Source organism: Oryctolagus cuniculus, chromosome 3 (assembly GCF_964237555.1).
Source record: "Oryctolagus cuniculus chromosome 3, mOryCun1.1, whole genome shotgun sequence".
Taxonomy (NCBI): Eukaryota; Metazoa; Chordata; class Mammalia; order Lagomorpha; family Leporidae; genus Oryctolagus; species Oryctolagus cuniculus.
Window position 1 is genome coordinate 144893946 of NC_091434.1, and position 13860 is coordinate 144907805.

At 39.3% G+C, this 13860-nt stretch overlaps 1 protein-coding gene across 1 annotated transcript in view; it reads left to right on the forward strand.

The window, feature by feature from the left end:
• Positions 1-13860, forward strand: part of GNAI1 (G protein subunit alpha i1) — a 111129-nt gene that overhangs the window by 81717 nt on the left and 15552 nt on the right. Inside the window, exons 4-5 of the mRNA XM_002712018.5 lie at positions 1744-1901; positions 6375-6503. Of these exons, the coding sequence (XP_002712064.1) occupies positions 1744-1901; positions 6375-6503 (287 nt within the window). The remainder of the gene's footprint in view (positions 1-1743; positions 1902-6374; positions 6504-13860) is intronic.

The window sequence follows — 13860 nt, forward strand, 5'->3', positions numbered from 1 at the left end:
TTCCCATGCTGAGAGATTTAATTATTTTTCATGATGAATTCCCACTGGAAAGAAAATGTCTGATGTATTGGCAAGAGGTTGAATTTATATTGTCAGCTAGTACAGCCTACTGGCCCATGTCACCAAAAGCTCTCCTCTGTCCATGTGACCACAGTGCCTTTCCATCACTGAATAGGCATCTGCCACAGTGCTTCAGAAGAATGGCCCTTGGGTTGTCCACCTGGTTAACACACACAGTTGTGTGTCTTGGGCTCTGAAGAATCTCTTGGAATGGATGAAGGGAGCTGCTTCACATTTCTCCCTCCCTCCTACACCTCTCTCCCTTTCTCTGTGTCTTTTTTTTTTTTTTAATTAACTGTGCTATTACTTGGAAATTAAGGAATGGTGGCTGCTTTCCAAGTGGCTATTGAATATATTTACATCTAATCTGAATTGAGATGTGATGTGTTGTATGTATATAGTACATACCAGATTTCAGAGACTTAATAGGTATTATAAATGTCATGTTGTATCTCATTTTATATTGGTTATATGTGGAAATGATATCTTTATGTATAGGTTTCTGTGTTTATTTTGTCTATTTTGCTTTTTGTAATGCAACTATTAGAAAATTTAGAGTATGTTAGTGGCTCATACTGTATTTCTTTTGGACAATGCTGATCTAGAGGGGTTGTCACTTGTTGTTCTGAATAGCTATAAATATTAGTAGCTGTGGGGCTGGCATTCAGCCTCATAGTTAAGACTCCTGGCATCTCATACCTGAGTGTTTGGGTTCAACAGCTCCAGTTCCTGACTCCACCTTCCTGCTAATGCAAACCCTGGAAGGCAACGGTGTTGGGTCAAGTAATTGGATTCCTACCATGTATGTGGGAAACCTGCATTGAGTTCCTGCTTCAGTCTCTGCCAGCCTTGGATATAGTGGGCATTTGAGGAGTGAACTAGCAGGTGGGAGGGGTGTGTGTGTGTGTGTGTGTGTGTGCACATGCACGTACAAGTACACCTCTCAATTGACTACATTTTTTAAAAAAATAGAAAATAAATTAGCCTCCAAACTTTTTACCCAGTAGACTTTCACTTGGAAATTTTTACATGATGTCTTTTTGTTTACATCATGAATATTTCTACTCCAGATCTGATTTTTTTTTTTTCTGTGTGTGGATTAACAAACATCTCTCAACTGCCACCCCACTGATATTAAATACATACTCTGTGGTATCCCAGAAATCTCATTCTGTGAAAGTAATCCTTCTTCCTCCACATTTATTTCTCCTTTCTCTGTGCTTACATTGCACGTATAAAGTATATTCTAAAGTAATTTCTAAAAGTGTTATCAGTTTCTTATTAGAACCATTTTGAAAGGGAGGAATAAGACACACAAGTTCTTTTGTCTTTTTCCCAAAAAATGATCATTTTCAGTTCACAAGAGTCATTGGGCAATTGGCTGACATCCCCTTCATGAAGTGTCATTTTAGTCATTCTTCCCACTTCTTGATGCCTTGAGAGGTATCACTAATGCCACAGAACAGAGACTTAGGATTTGTGATTACATTGTTTTGGTTAAGTCAGTTTTTTCTTTTTTTAATTGGTACTTTGGAGGGAAAAAAAAGTTAGAACCTTTCTGTGAAAAAAAGCATAAAGGAAGGTCACTGTTGTATAGTTTTTATCTATAGTGCTCCCCGTGCTCCTTTATGTCTCTAATGCCTCCCTTTTTACCCTCTAAAACAATGGCCTTTGGATGTGCAGGATGATGCCCGCCAACTCTTTGTGCTTGCTGGAGCTGCTGAGGAAGGCTTTATGACTGCAGAACTCGCCGGAGTGATAAAGAGATTGTGGAAGGATAGCGGTGTGCAAGCCTGTTTCAACAGATCCCGCGAGTACCAGCTTAATGACTCGGCAGCGTAGTAAGTAATCATAACTTCAGAGCTCAACAATCATGAATAATTACTTGCAAATCAAATTTACCTCCAAGGCAGTTTTACTGCAGAATTGGCTGACACATTCTTATGCAACTTAGGATATGCAGCATGACAATATTTGAGAACTGTCTCTGCCTCTTTGGTGTGTATTTGTAGCCAGCAGTGCAGTTGCTGCCTGCGTGTGCAGTGGTGTCTCCAGAGATTGGTACTTACGTAACTCTATTGGAAACATGCAGAACGGGACTGTTCCCAGTATATTTCCAGGAAGGTAATTAGAACTTCCCAAAATTCACTTGGAATTTGGGTGTATCTCTAGTTTACTTGGAGCTAGCCAGATAGGGGTTAACTGATTTAGGGTGTTTTCATGACATTCATGGTGCCTGCGAAAAGCTGCTTGTCTGTGACAGAAAGCTTAAGCAGGAATACTTTAAAGAGGTGCCTGGTGGTCACAAGATAATTCCTCACTAAGGAAAGTAGCTGCACATTTGGAAATTTTCAGTTGTGTTTGCCCTGTGCACTGTTTGCAGACATTTAACTACCGTTTTTTGGGAAGAGAAAACCTGCCCAGATAATCCAGGTGGTGGCCCCAGAAAATTAGCAGAGCAAGTTGTGATAAAACCTAATTAGGAAGCTTTCTGTTTGTTGATCTATAGAGAATTAAAAAAAAAAAAAACAAAAAACCACAAGTGGTGGCTTCCCTGGTTGACTGCGCGCACACACACACACACACACACACACACACACATACAGAGTCAGTAATATCAGCTGTGGTGTGTCCAGTGTTCCTCAGTCTTTAGGATGCGTGTTGTGCATTCACTCTACTGCCCCAGGTCGTTCTGTGTTCTATCAACTTCTAGGGACATAAACCAGGATTAGACAGAAGATGACAGGTATTGATAGGTTTAGGTCGATGCATGCACTTTGCCACGGTGAAAAGCAAACAAATAGGGTACAGCTCCTGAGGACCTCATTATTTTATGTCAGAGCACATACCAGGTGTGAGCAGATAAATAATATAAAACCACTACATCACCCTTAGCAGTCTTTACTCTGATTTCCTTAACCTATATGTTAAATATTCTAACATATGAATTACATATGTGGTTTCTATATGTATATGTGACTTATCTTATTGCTTCTGTAATCATCTCTGCAAGTGGTATCTCCCTTCCACATGAAATGCATGTTGGCCCCCTGGGCAGGTCCTTGCTTCCATGTTTTAGGAAGTTTTTTTTCCGAGTTTTAAGAACTCATAATGCCATTTTCTTTTGCTTCAGGTTTACATTAGTTTTCAATTTATTTGACTTATATTTACATTGTGACTATTTGATTATTTTCTGCCCTGCCAATACACTGTAGATCCAGTGTCTGTTTTTACATACACCCTGGCACACCGTTGTCAATTTGATATTATCTTGTTTAATAATGGATGAATTAATAAACTAGACTTCACAGACCTTAGAAGACAAATTGGAAAAATCACCTAGAGGGAGAACAGAACTCTCCTGTCAACCATACATAGTGTTTGCTTTGCCACCACCAGCACCTGCAATAAGATTGAAACGGAAATCACTGTTTTAGCGAGACAATGCTCTGTTGCATCCAGCAAAATGAGCTACTTCAAAAATTAAGGAGTGCTACTAGGGGATGATAGATTAAAGACTCCTGGCCAGCGCTGCGGCTCCATAGGCTAATCCTCCCTGCGGCGCTGGCACTTCAGAACCCGGCACCCCAGGTTCTAGTCCCGGTTGGGGCGCCGGATTCTGTCCCGGTTGCCCCTCTTCCAGGCCAGCTCTCTGCTGTGGCCCGGGAGTGCAGTGGAGGATGGCCCAAGTCCTTGGGCCCTGCACCCGCATGGGAGACCAGGAGAAGCACCTGGCTCCTGCCATCGGATCAGCGCGGTGCGCTGGCCGCGGCGGCCATTGGAGGGTGAACCAACGGCAAAAGGAATACCTTTCTCCCTGTCTCTCTCTCTCACTATCCACTCTGCCTGTCAAAACAGAAAAAAAATAGATTAAAGACCCCTTCCTTGTCAAATGGGGGGACTGCCAGACCCCCTCAGTCTCTTGGCTAAGACCCTTCTCCTTTGCAAGCTGCTAGTACATACAGTGAGAAACCTGTTGCTTTGGTTCCCTCTTATATCATGCCTAGCACTTCTGACTTTAAAATGGCAGTAATGGAGCCAATTTTCAAGAACAAAGGAAGTTGTGGAAGCCTTTTTCTCCCTGGTGGTTAAAGGATATCTTGCCTGGAGGTGGAGAGATGCATCCTCACCCCCTCAGGCCTGTCTGACGATTTAGACTTTCTCAAAATACTACTTGTTCTTTTTTTTGCCTTGTTGAAATATAAATGTGCATTATTTTTAGAGACCATAGAGCTTTTATGTAAAAAAATATGTGAGTGACTAGAGTACATTTTAAATAACACCTCACTATTTTAGTGAAATCTTGCCATGGCTTCTTTTGTTTATCAAATCATATTTTCTTAACAGTAAAGTACAACATTATAAAAGGGGTCTTCAGAAAGTTCCTGGGAAGTATACATGATGAAAAAATGATGGATAGATTTCAAAAGTTTTATTATGCCAAATAAAGTTGTCTTGGAATTACATTTTCCACAAAGTTTCTGAAGTCCCTATATGTATACAGAATCGAAGCAGAGACTGGGTGTAGTGGTAAAGCTGCCGCCTCTGACACCAGTATCGCATATGTTTTGTCTTCTGGCTGCTCCACTTCCCATCCAGCTCCCTGCTAATAGCCCTGGAAAAGCAGCAGAAGATGGCCCAAGTGTTTGGGACCCTGCACCCACATGGGAGACACAGATGAAGCTCCTGGCTCCTGATTCCTGGCTTTGGCCTGGCCTAGCCTTGGCCATTATGACCATCCTGGGAGTGAGCTAACTGATGGAAGATCTTTCTCTGTAACTTCATGTCTTTCAAAATAAATAAATCTTATTAAAAAAAACAAATCAGAGACTATACTGGGGGACTGTCATCAGTCAATGTGATGATAGAATTCTCTTCTGTATATGCAGCAACTCAAGCTGTTGTCTCTGTGTTCAAATATCGATGCCACATATACATATACATATATATATATCTGATTGTCTAGAATGCTTTTGTTACTACTAAAGTGTTTATACAGTATTCCAACCATATCTCTGATAAATCAAATATTGAGCAAGCTCCTTTCTTTTCATAAGGCCACATTCCAAATGGCTAATCAACGGTTTCTCAGGGTACTGCCAATTTAAAGCTGCCATAGTTGGTGTCCCTCTGTACCTGGCCTTATGTTGCTTGGAGTGATGCTCCTCACTCGGCTTACCCTGGGACTAATTCCTGACTTCTAGTTTAAGGTTACGCATAGCCTAGTAGTGGCCTTACCCTCCAAAAAAACACGACTGTTCCTCTCTCCATTCTGATTGCAGCCTTTCCTGATGGAAATGACCTTCTATCTTATGTTCCACTACTCTCTTCTTTCCTGACTTCCTATGAATTAGTAACTGCACCATTTAATTTGACACTAAGAAATTTACTGTCTTAGATTGCATGGTGTGATCCACTACATTTAATCATTTTTTAAAACTGTATTCACTTGAGAGAGAGACAGAGACAGAGAGACAGAGATCCTGTCTCCACAATACCCACAAAGGTCTGAGCTGCACGTGGGCAGAATGTGGAGTCAGAAGCAAAGTGCAGGTCCCTCACATGGGTGGCAGGGGTCCAGCCACTTGAGTCATCACGCACTGCCTCCCAGGGTTTCACCAACCAGGAAGCTGCAGTCAGCAGTGGAGACTCTGATAAGGGATGTTGGTGTTACAGCAAGCATCTTAACTGCTACACCAAGTGCCTGCCCCATCTACTACATTTGTCTGTCTTAACATGCTTTGTATCCCTGACAAGAAAACTTATGAGTGACTCAAACTAAGAGGTACAGTATCGATACTTAGCAGTAAAACTACCGGATAAGGAAGCGTGCCTCGTATTTCCCTGGGTGTAACAGCAGGTAGAAAAGAGACAGCATCTCATCCAGGCTGGGGTCACAGGTTTCCTCAGTGCTTTCTCCAAAAAGACTTTGACACTTTCTACAAAAACATCTGAAACGTCAGTCCAGAGTTATATCCAGAAAGTGTAATGGATTTTAAGAAAGAGATTCATGGTTGCAGTCCTGCATTAAAAAAAAAAAAAATTGTCGTCTTTCCTTTGATTGCTAGTCACTGTCTTTAAGTATAGTTTTTAAAAATAGTGAAAGACCTTTGTGGCCAGAGAAGTATAAATATTTTCATTTCAGTGGGAGTTACGTAAGCTCTAAGCTTAAATTGGTTGTTTTACCTCATTACATAGAAATTTTAAACCTCCCAGTGACTGCAGAGTATTGCCTGTGTTTTTCTCTCCCTATTAGATGATCTTTATTGGCTGTATTTACTGTTAGCATGTTGTTTTGCTGTTTGTTTTTTCAGCTATTTGAATGACTTGGACAGAATAGCACAACCCAATTATATCCCAACTCAGCAAGACGTTCTCAGAACTAGAGTGAAAACTACAGGAATTGTTGAAACCCATTTTACTTTCAAAGATCTTCATTTTAAGTGAGTAGAATCAAAATATGATTTATAAATTTAGAAATATAAAGTTGTTTTGGAAATAAAAGGTATGATGGTAGATTTTTGTAACATAGCAGTTACAGTCAGAAAACTCAGATGATTGAACAAAGAATTTTGTGGTGAAAGAAGACAAAACAGAAGCATCTTTAGGAAGAATATTGTTATTTAAGAAAAATAGCCTAGCAAATTCCCTTGGTCTATAGTTTTTTGCAATGATGCCAGTAAACGTAGTTTTCGGCTTCTATTTCTAGATAGAAAATACTACTCTAATACACTGTAGTATATTTTGGAGGCATTGCTGTTCATCTTTAGGTAAAAAGGAGAGTTTTATTGATAGAATATATGCTTGTTTTTGGAAATGTTTAAAAAGAAGGGTGCCTTTTAAAACTTTTTCATGAAAAATTTTACTGAAAACAAACTTATGGTTGCACTGTTTGATGTTGCAAAGTGTTTGTTTAATTTTAAGTGTTCTTACTAAGGACTTACCGAGGTCTAAGCAGAGAAGTACTGAGTTGTATCTTTCCAACATGGGAGTGGTCTTGGAGTTCATTTTGTCCAGTCTCCTCATTTTGTAATGAATGAAGCAGGCTGAAGATTTTATTTCATGCAAATTTCCAGAACTGCATATAGAAAGAAGTGGCAATTTTCAAGGTGTAAGGAAAACTGTTGGATTAGACACAAATATTTTATTTCCAGATTCTTGTATTATCTATACAACCCTTGCAGTCAATTTAGTTTAATCCATTTTTCCCTTTCAGGTCAACTGCATCTAGGTTTAGGTAGCCTGACTTTTCTTCTGCTAAATGCTCTACTTATTTGATAACAGTTTTTACCAATCAAAATTGCCATTCAGTATGCATTGTTATCCATCTGTTGACCAGTTAACTCTAGTTAGCAACAACAAAATGATGCAAAAAGAGGTTCTATATTTCATATAAAGACATAGCAGTTGGGACTTGTGTTGTGGTACAGCAAGTTAAGTTGCCATCTGCTGTGCCGGCATACCATATGAGCACTGGTTCAAGTCCCAGCTGCTCCACTTCTGATGCAGCTCTCTGCTGATACACCTGGGAAAGCAGCAGAAGATGGCCTAAGTGCTTGGGCCAGTCACCCACATGGGAGACCTGAATGGAGTTTCAGGCACCTGGGTTCCACTTGGGATTTGGGGAGCAATCCAGTGGACGGATATCTCTCTCCCTGGCTCTCCCTGTCTATAACTCTGCCTTTCAAATAAATAAATCTTTAAAATAGAGACAATAGTATACATAAAGAAGATAATTAACATTTCAGGACTTTCTTCCAGAACAAAACTTCAGTGTCTCCATAGAAATCCCAGACCGTTGTGGTGTGACATGATCTTAAAAGATGCAGGTTAAAAGCACTTTACAAGTGTTCTTCCAACTCACACCCATCCTTAGCATTATTGTTTCTGCTCGTTGAAACTAAGTAAAGGGGCCTGTGGAAATTGTGTTTTTAAAAACCAGTAACTTCTCATAACATAAATTCATTCATAACATAAATGCCATTTTTTCTAAATGCTGGTCCAGCATCCAGCAGAAAGTACCCTGGTCACAAAGCCCTTGAATGATCCTGAGGCCCTACTAAGAGGCAGCCCCTGCTTCAGGTAAACAGGCTCTTTACCCTACTTTAAAACCCACACAGTACCTAAGCCGTATAAAGATTCTTGGAAATAAAAATATAAAAGAGAAATGCTAGAATTAAATATTGCAGTTTTTTTTTAACTTTTATTTAATAAATATAAATTTCCAAAGTAAACTTTTGGATTATAGTTGCTTTTTCCCCCCATAACTTCCCTCCCACCCAAAACCATCCCATCTCCCACTCCCTCTCCCATTCCATTCTCCATAAAGATCCATTTTCAATTATGTTTATATACAGAAGATCTACTTAGTATTTACTCAGTAAAGATTTCAACAGTTTGCACCCTTACAGAAACACAAAATGTAGAGTATTGCTTTAGTAGTAATTTTACATTTAATTCACATAGTACAACACATTAAGGACAGAGATCCTACATGGGGAATAAGTGTACAGTGACTCCTGTTGTTGATTTAACAATTGACACTCTTATTTATGACGTCAGTAATCACCCAAGGCTTTTGTCATGAGCTTCCAAGGCTATGGAAGCCTCTTGAGTTCACCAACTCTGATCTTATTTTGACAAGGCCATAGTCAAAGTGGAAGTTCTCTCCTCCCTTCAGAGAAAGGTACCTCCCTCTTTGATGGCCCGTTCTTTCCACTGGGATCTCACTCACAGAGATCTTTCAGTTAGGTTTGGTTTTGTGTTGTTTTTTTTGTTTGTTTTTGTTTTTGTTTGTTTGTTTGTTTGTTTGTTTTTTTTGCCAGAGTGTCTTGGCTTTCCATGCCTAAAATACTCTCATGGGCTTTTTAGCCAGATCCAAATGCCTTAAGGGCTGATTCTGAGGCCAGAGTGCTGTTTAGGACATCTGCCCTTGTATGAGTCTGCTGTGTATCCCGCTTCCCATGTTGGATGGTTCTCTCCTTTTTAATCCTATAAGTTAGTATTAGCAGAGACTAGTCTTGTTTATGTGATCCCTTTGACTCTTAGATCTATCATTATGGTCAATTGTGAACTGAAATTAATCACTTTGACTAGTAAGATGGCATTGGTACACCTTGAAGGGATTGAATTGGAATCCCTTGGCACATTTCTAACTCTACCATTTGGGGTAAGTCCGATTGAGCATGTGCAGAACTGTACATCTCTTCCCTCTCTTATTCCCACTCTTATATTTAACAGGGATCACTTTTCAGTTAAATTCAAATGTCTAAGAATAATTGTGTGTTAATTAGAGTTCAACCAATGGTATTAAGTAGAATAAAAATATACTAAAAGAAATAAAATAGTAAATTGTTCCTTGACAGTCAGTTTTAAAGCTTTTTTTTAAATAGGTATTTTAAAAATTTCTAACTGTGCAAGATTGGGATTGATTTTAAGCAAGGTTACATTTGCAGTTGTGCATGGGAAGGCATCAAAAGCCTTCTTGCACCTGCAGAACTTTGTAAGGTGGCTCCAGCTGAGCACACCCTAGTTGGCACTACAGAATATCGTTTTAGAAAAGGCACTGAGGGTCTCTTTTATTCTTTATAAAAATGTTCATGCTTTCCTATGTTTTTCTAAGATTTCATTTTTAATAGCATGAGGAATCAGATCATTCTTTTTTTGTTTCTGATATATCTTTTCAATTATGTTTAGTGCAGGTTCTTAATTTCTCTGTAGAAATTCAGACTTCACAAAACTGTATATATAACCCATTGCTTATACTCTGATGCATCCCTGCAGTACCAAAAATATTATAAATTAAGATTAAAAGCAAAACAAAAAACTGTTATCATTCTTATTTGTCAAGAAAAATAATTTATCTGCTTCTGCTTTGCAAGTAGAGGATGCTATGTTGCTGCTGAAATCATTTTCTCTTTTCTCTTACTCTGATGAAAAGCTTTATGATTTGAGATAATCCTTTTAAGTAAGGCTTCACTGTGAATTATGGATGAGACTTTGTTTCAGTTGACACCAATGCTGTGAAACAGTGATGATAATAAAGCAGAATTTCTAAACACATCTTGGAAAAAGGTTCCTAGTCAGAGATTAAAAGCAAACAATTATTAGCTCATCTCAGCAAGAAAGCCTACAGTTAAATAGATGCAATTCTGATTGCTTCCATGCACATTTTAAGTATTATACATCTGTTACTACCGTTTGTCATTCATTTATCGATGATTCATATGATTGGATTTTTTTTCAGAGAAATAAAATTTAGTTTAAATTTTCCATGACTGTTCTCCCCTATTCCCACTCCATCCCTCCAAAACTAAACCCAGCCCTGCTATCTTAAGTGAATATATGAGTAGTGGTCATGAATGGTGTATCTGGCAATATTTTCTTCATGCTTTCATGCATGGTACAATATTGCAATGCTTTTAATTCTTTTTCCATTTTCATTCTCTTGTAAGCCCTGGTGAACTTTTTTTTCTGCTAATACTATGTTTATTGAAATCATTTACCTCCTTTTATTTTGTTTATTACTGCTTCTAGAATATTAAATAACCAAACTTAGTACTCTGATTTCACATATAATATACTGTATCTGACCTGGGGATCCTTGTTTATCTTAAAACTATAAAGTGATTTTACTTATAAGGAACTTCACTGTTGCAATGAGGCTTTAAAATGTATTTCTTTTATGAACCTACTGAACCTTAGTTTCTTGTGTTTTGTTTGCTTTGTTTTTAAAGACCGTGTTCTCAAAGCAAATGTAAAGGGTGAGTAATGCTCAGATAAGGGCTTACCTCTAACCAGTATTGTCAAAGAAGAAAATGCATGGAATTGAGGTTAGCAAGTGAGGATGTAGGTTCCTGTATCACATAGCTGGGCAAACACATTATGATCCTTCAAAAGAGACTACTACAGTCTTGCTTGAAGAAACTTCAAGTGAATTATTGCCTCTAAAATGCCATAAAGGTGAGAATTCTAAGTGCTGAAAAATGACAGTGCAAATGTTAAATCAGTATTATACAGAACTTCAGGCGGTCTGACTGTAAAGTTCACAGTTCATCATGGCTAGATGCACTCTTGAACATTTACTTCCAGACCATACTTTTTTTTTTTTAAGATTTATTTTTATTTTTTTATTTGAAAGGCAGAGTTAAACAGAGGCAGAGGCAGAGAGAGAAGTCTTCCATCCACTGGTTCACTCCCCAAGCAGCTGCAACGGCCGGAGCTGTGCCAATCTGAATCCAGGAGCCAGGAGCTTCTTCTGGGTCTCCCACATGGGTTCACGGGCCCAAGCAGTTGGCAGGTAAAGCTGCTGCCTGCAGTGTTGGCATCCCATGTGGTGCCGGTTCAAGTCCCAGCTGCTCTACTTCCAATCCAGCTTTCTGCTATGGCCTGGGAAAGCAGTGGAAGATGGCCCAAGTCCTTGGGCCTCTGCACCCGTGTGGGAGACCTGGATGGAGATCCAGACTCCTGATTTCAGACAGGCCATCTTTCACTGCTTTCCCAGGCTGTAACAGAGAGCTGAATTGGAAGTGGAGCAGCCGGAGCTTGAACGTGCACCCATATGGGATGCTGGCCCTGGCAGCAGCTTTACCTGCTATGCCATAGCACCGGCCTCTAAACCCTACTTTTCACTTCCATCCTTGTCTTTTCACAGTTGTAGTTTTGCCATCAAGCAAATACTGAGATTCCATCGACTTTCAACATGATGCTTCAGGAAGTTCATTAATCTTGTTCAGTTTGGGTTCCTGGGTGAGGCCAAATTTTATAAGCCTCTGGTGTAGTTACTGTTCTGATTTCCTAAACTAAAGATAAACAGATTTCTCTGCAACTTCAGATAAACTTTCTCTTATTTTGGATTTGAATTCTGCTAAATTACTGTCATTGCCAATGCGTGGTTCCAACCTTGCATTGATTTCTCTGCAACTTCAGATAACTAGCAGAAACACCGATTGGTATCGCTGCTTTCATTTTCAATGACAAGGCAGATAAAGCACAGAGCATCACTTATTCTTCCAGATATGACTTAGAAACACCTCCATACTTCAACTGGTATTTAAAATTTCAAACCTTTTTTTAATAAACAAAAATATAGAATGTTCTCCTTCATATGAAAAGCTGGCACTTTTGATGAGCGCCATTAGGAATGAATGTGAGTTTCCCTAAGGTATTTTAGAGGCTACAGTAGACCGTGAGGGACATCCTAAGGTATGCTAACTTAGACTGTTATCTGTCACCACTGTGATCAAGACCAACTAGTACAAAGCCGGGTAGCCATATCTGAATGTTAAACTCATGCACTGCATATGGTGTTCGCATTATACTACTATAGAGAAGGAATTTTCTCCTGTATTATAATAATTTCATATCAGAAAGAATGTTTTATCTCTGTATCCAGCAACAGTAAAGTTAAACTGTGATTCTTTAACTAAAACTAAATAATCCAAACAGAAACTACCCATAAACAGTTTTTTTTTTTTTTCATGAAAATTGTTGAACTCTTTTAGTATAGAGTTGGTCTTCTGTGTATAAAGTTAACTGAAAATGTATCTTAGTGGAGAATGGGACTGGGAATGGGAGAGGGAGGAAAAAGAGGGGTGGGAATGTGGGTGGAAGGGTGGGTGTGGTGGGAAGAATCACTATATTCCTACAGTTGTACTTATGAAATGCATGAAGTTTGTATTCCTTAAGTAAAAGCTTTCTTTGGAAAAAAAAACCTACTCATAAATGCCAAGTCACAGCTGATAATATGAATTCTTAAATTATAATAATATACAATTCCTTCATTTTGAACTTAATACCCATCATACAAACAATAAGTGAAATTATTCTCAGAAGTTAAATGAGACAAAAAGTTACAATGAGATGCACACAACCCAATTCATTACTTACAAATTCTCCCTTCCACCCCATACTAGAACACAAGTCAGCCAGCTGTTTGCCATTTTATAACAAGGATTGTCTTTTCTGTAGGGTGCAACAACTTGTTTTTCACATCTGAGACCTCATTAAAAGTACCTGTAACATTCACGTACCTCCCAACACTGTTGGTGATGATACTTGTGTGCTCCAAGACAGTAGCTTTTCTTCTCTTCTCTCTTCTTCCTTCTGAGCTCTTAGCAGAATGTCCTGTAATGTCCACAGTTCTACCAACTGTCTCTTTAGAATAATTGCCAGGTACTTCAGTATTCTTCCAGCTATTGTCCATGACCCAGTTGCAAAGCCACTTTCACATTTTTAGGCATATGTTAAAGTAGCACCTCTCTCTTGGCTCTCACATTTGTTTTTCTGCATTCTCCAGAGAAACAGAACTGGTCAATTATGATTGTTTCAAGGAATTGGCTCATGTAACTGTGGAAGCCCTAGTTTGTAGGATAGGCTGGGCACCTTACACACGAGTGCTTTTACAGGGCTAGAAAGAATTTTGTTTCTGCCGTGGAAACCTTAGGTTTTGCTCTTAAGGCCCTTCAGCTGATGGCATGTGGCCTATCCACGGGTACTGAGGACCAACTCATGACTTAAAGTAGGCTTATTATAGATTTTTTTAAAAGATTTATTTATTTACTTGAAAGAGTTACACAGAGAGAGAGGAAAGGCAGAGAGAGAGAAAGAGGTCTTCCATCCGCTGGTTCACTCCCCAGTTGGCCACAATGGCCGGAGCTGTGCCAATCCGAAGCCAGGAGGTTCTTCCAGGTCTCCCACGTAGGTGTAGGGGCCCAAGGACTTAGGCCATCTTCTACTGCTTTCCCAGGCCATAGCAGAGAGCTGGATCAGAAGTGGAGCAGCCAGGTCTCAAACCAGAGC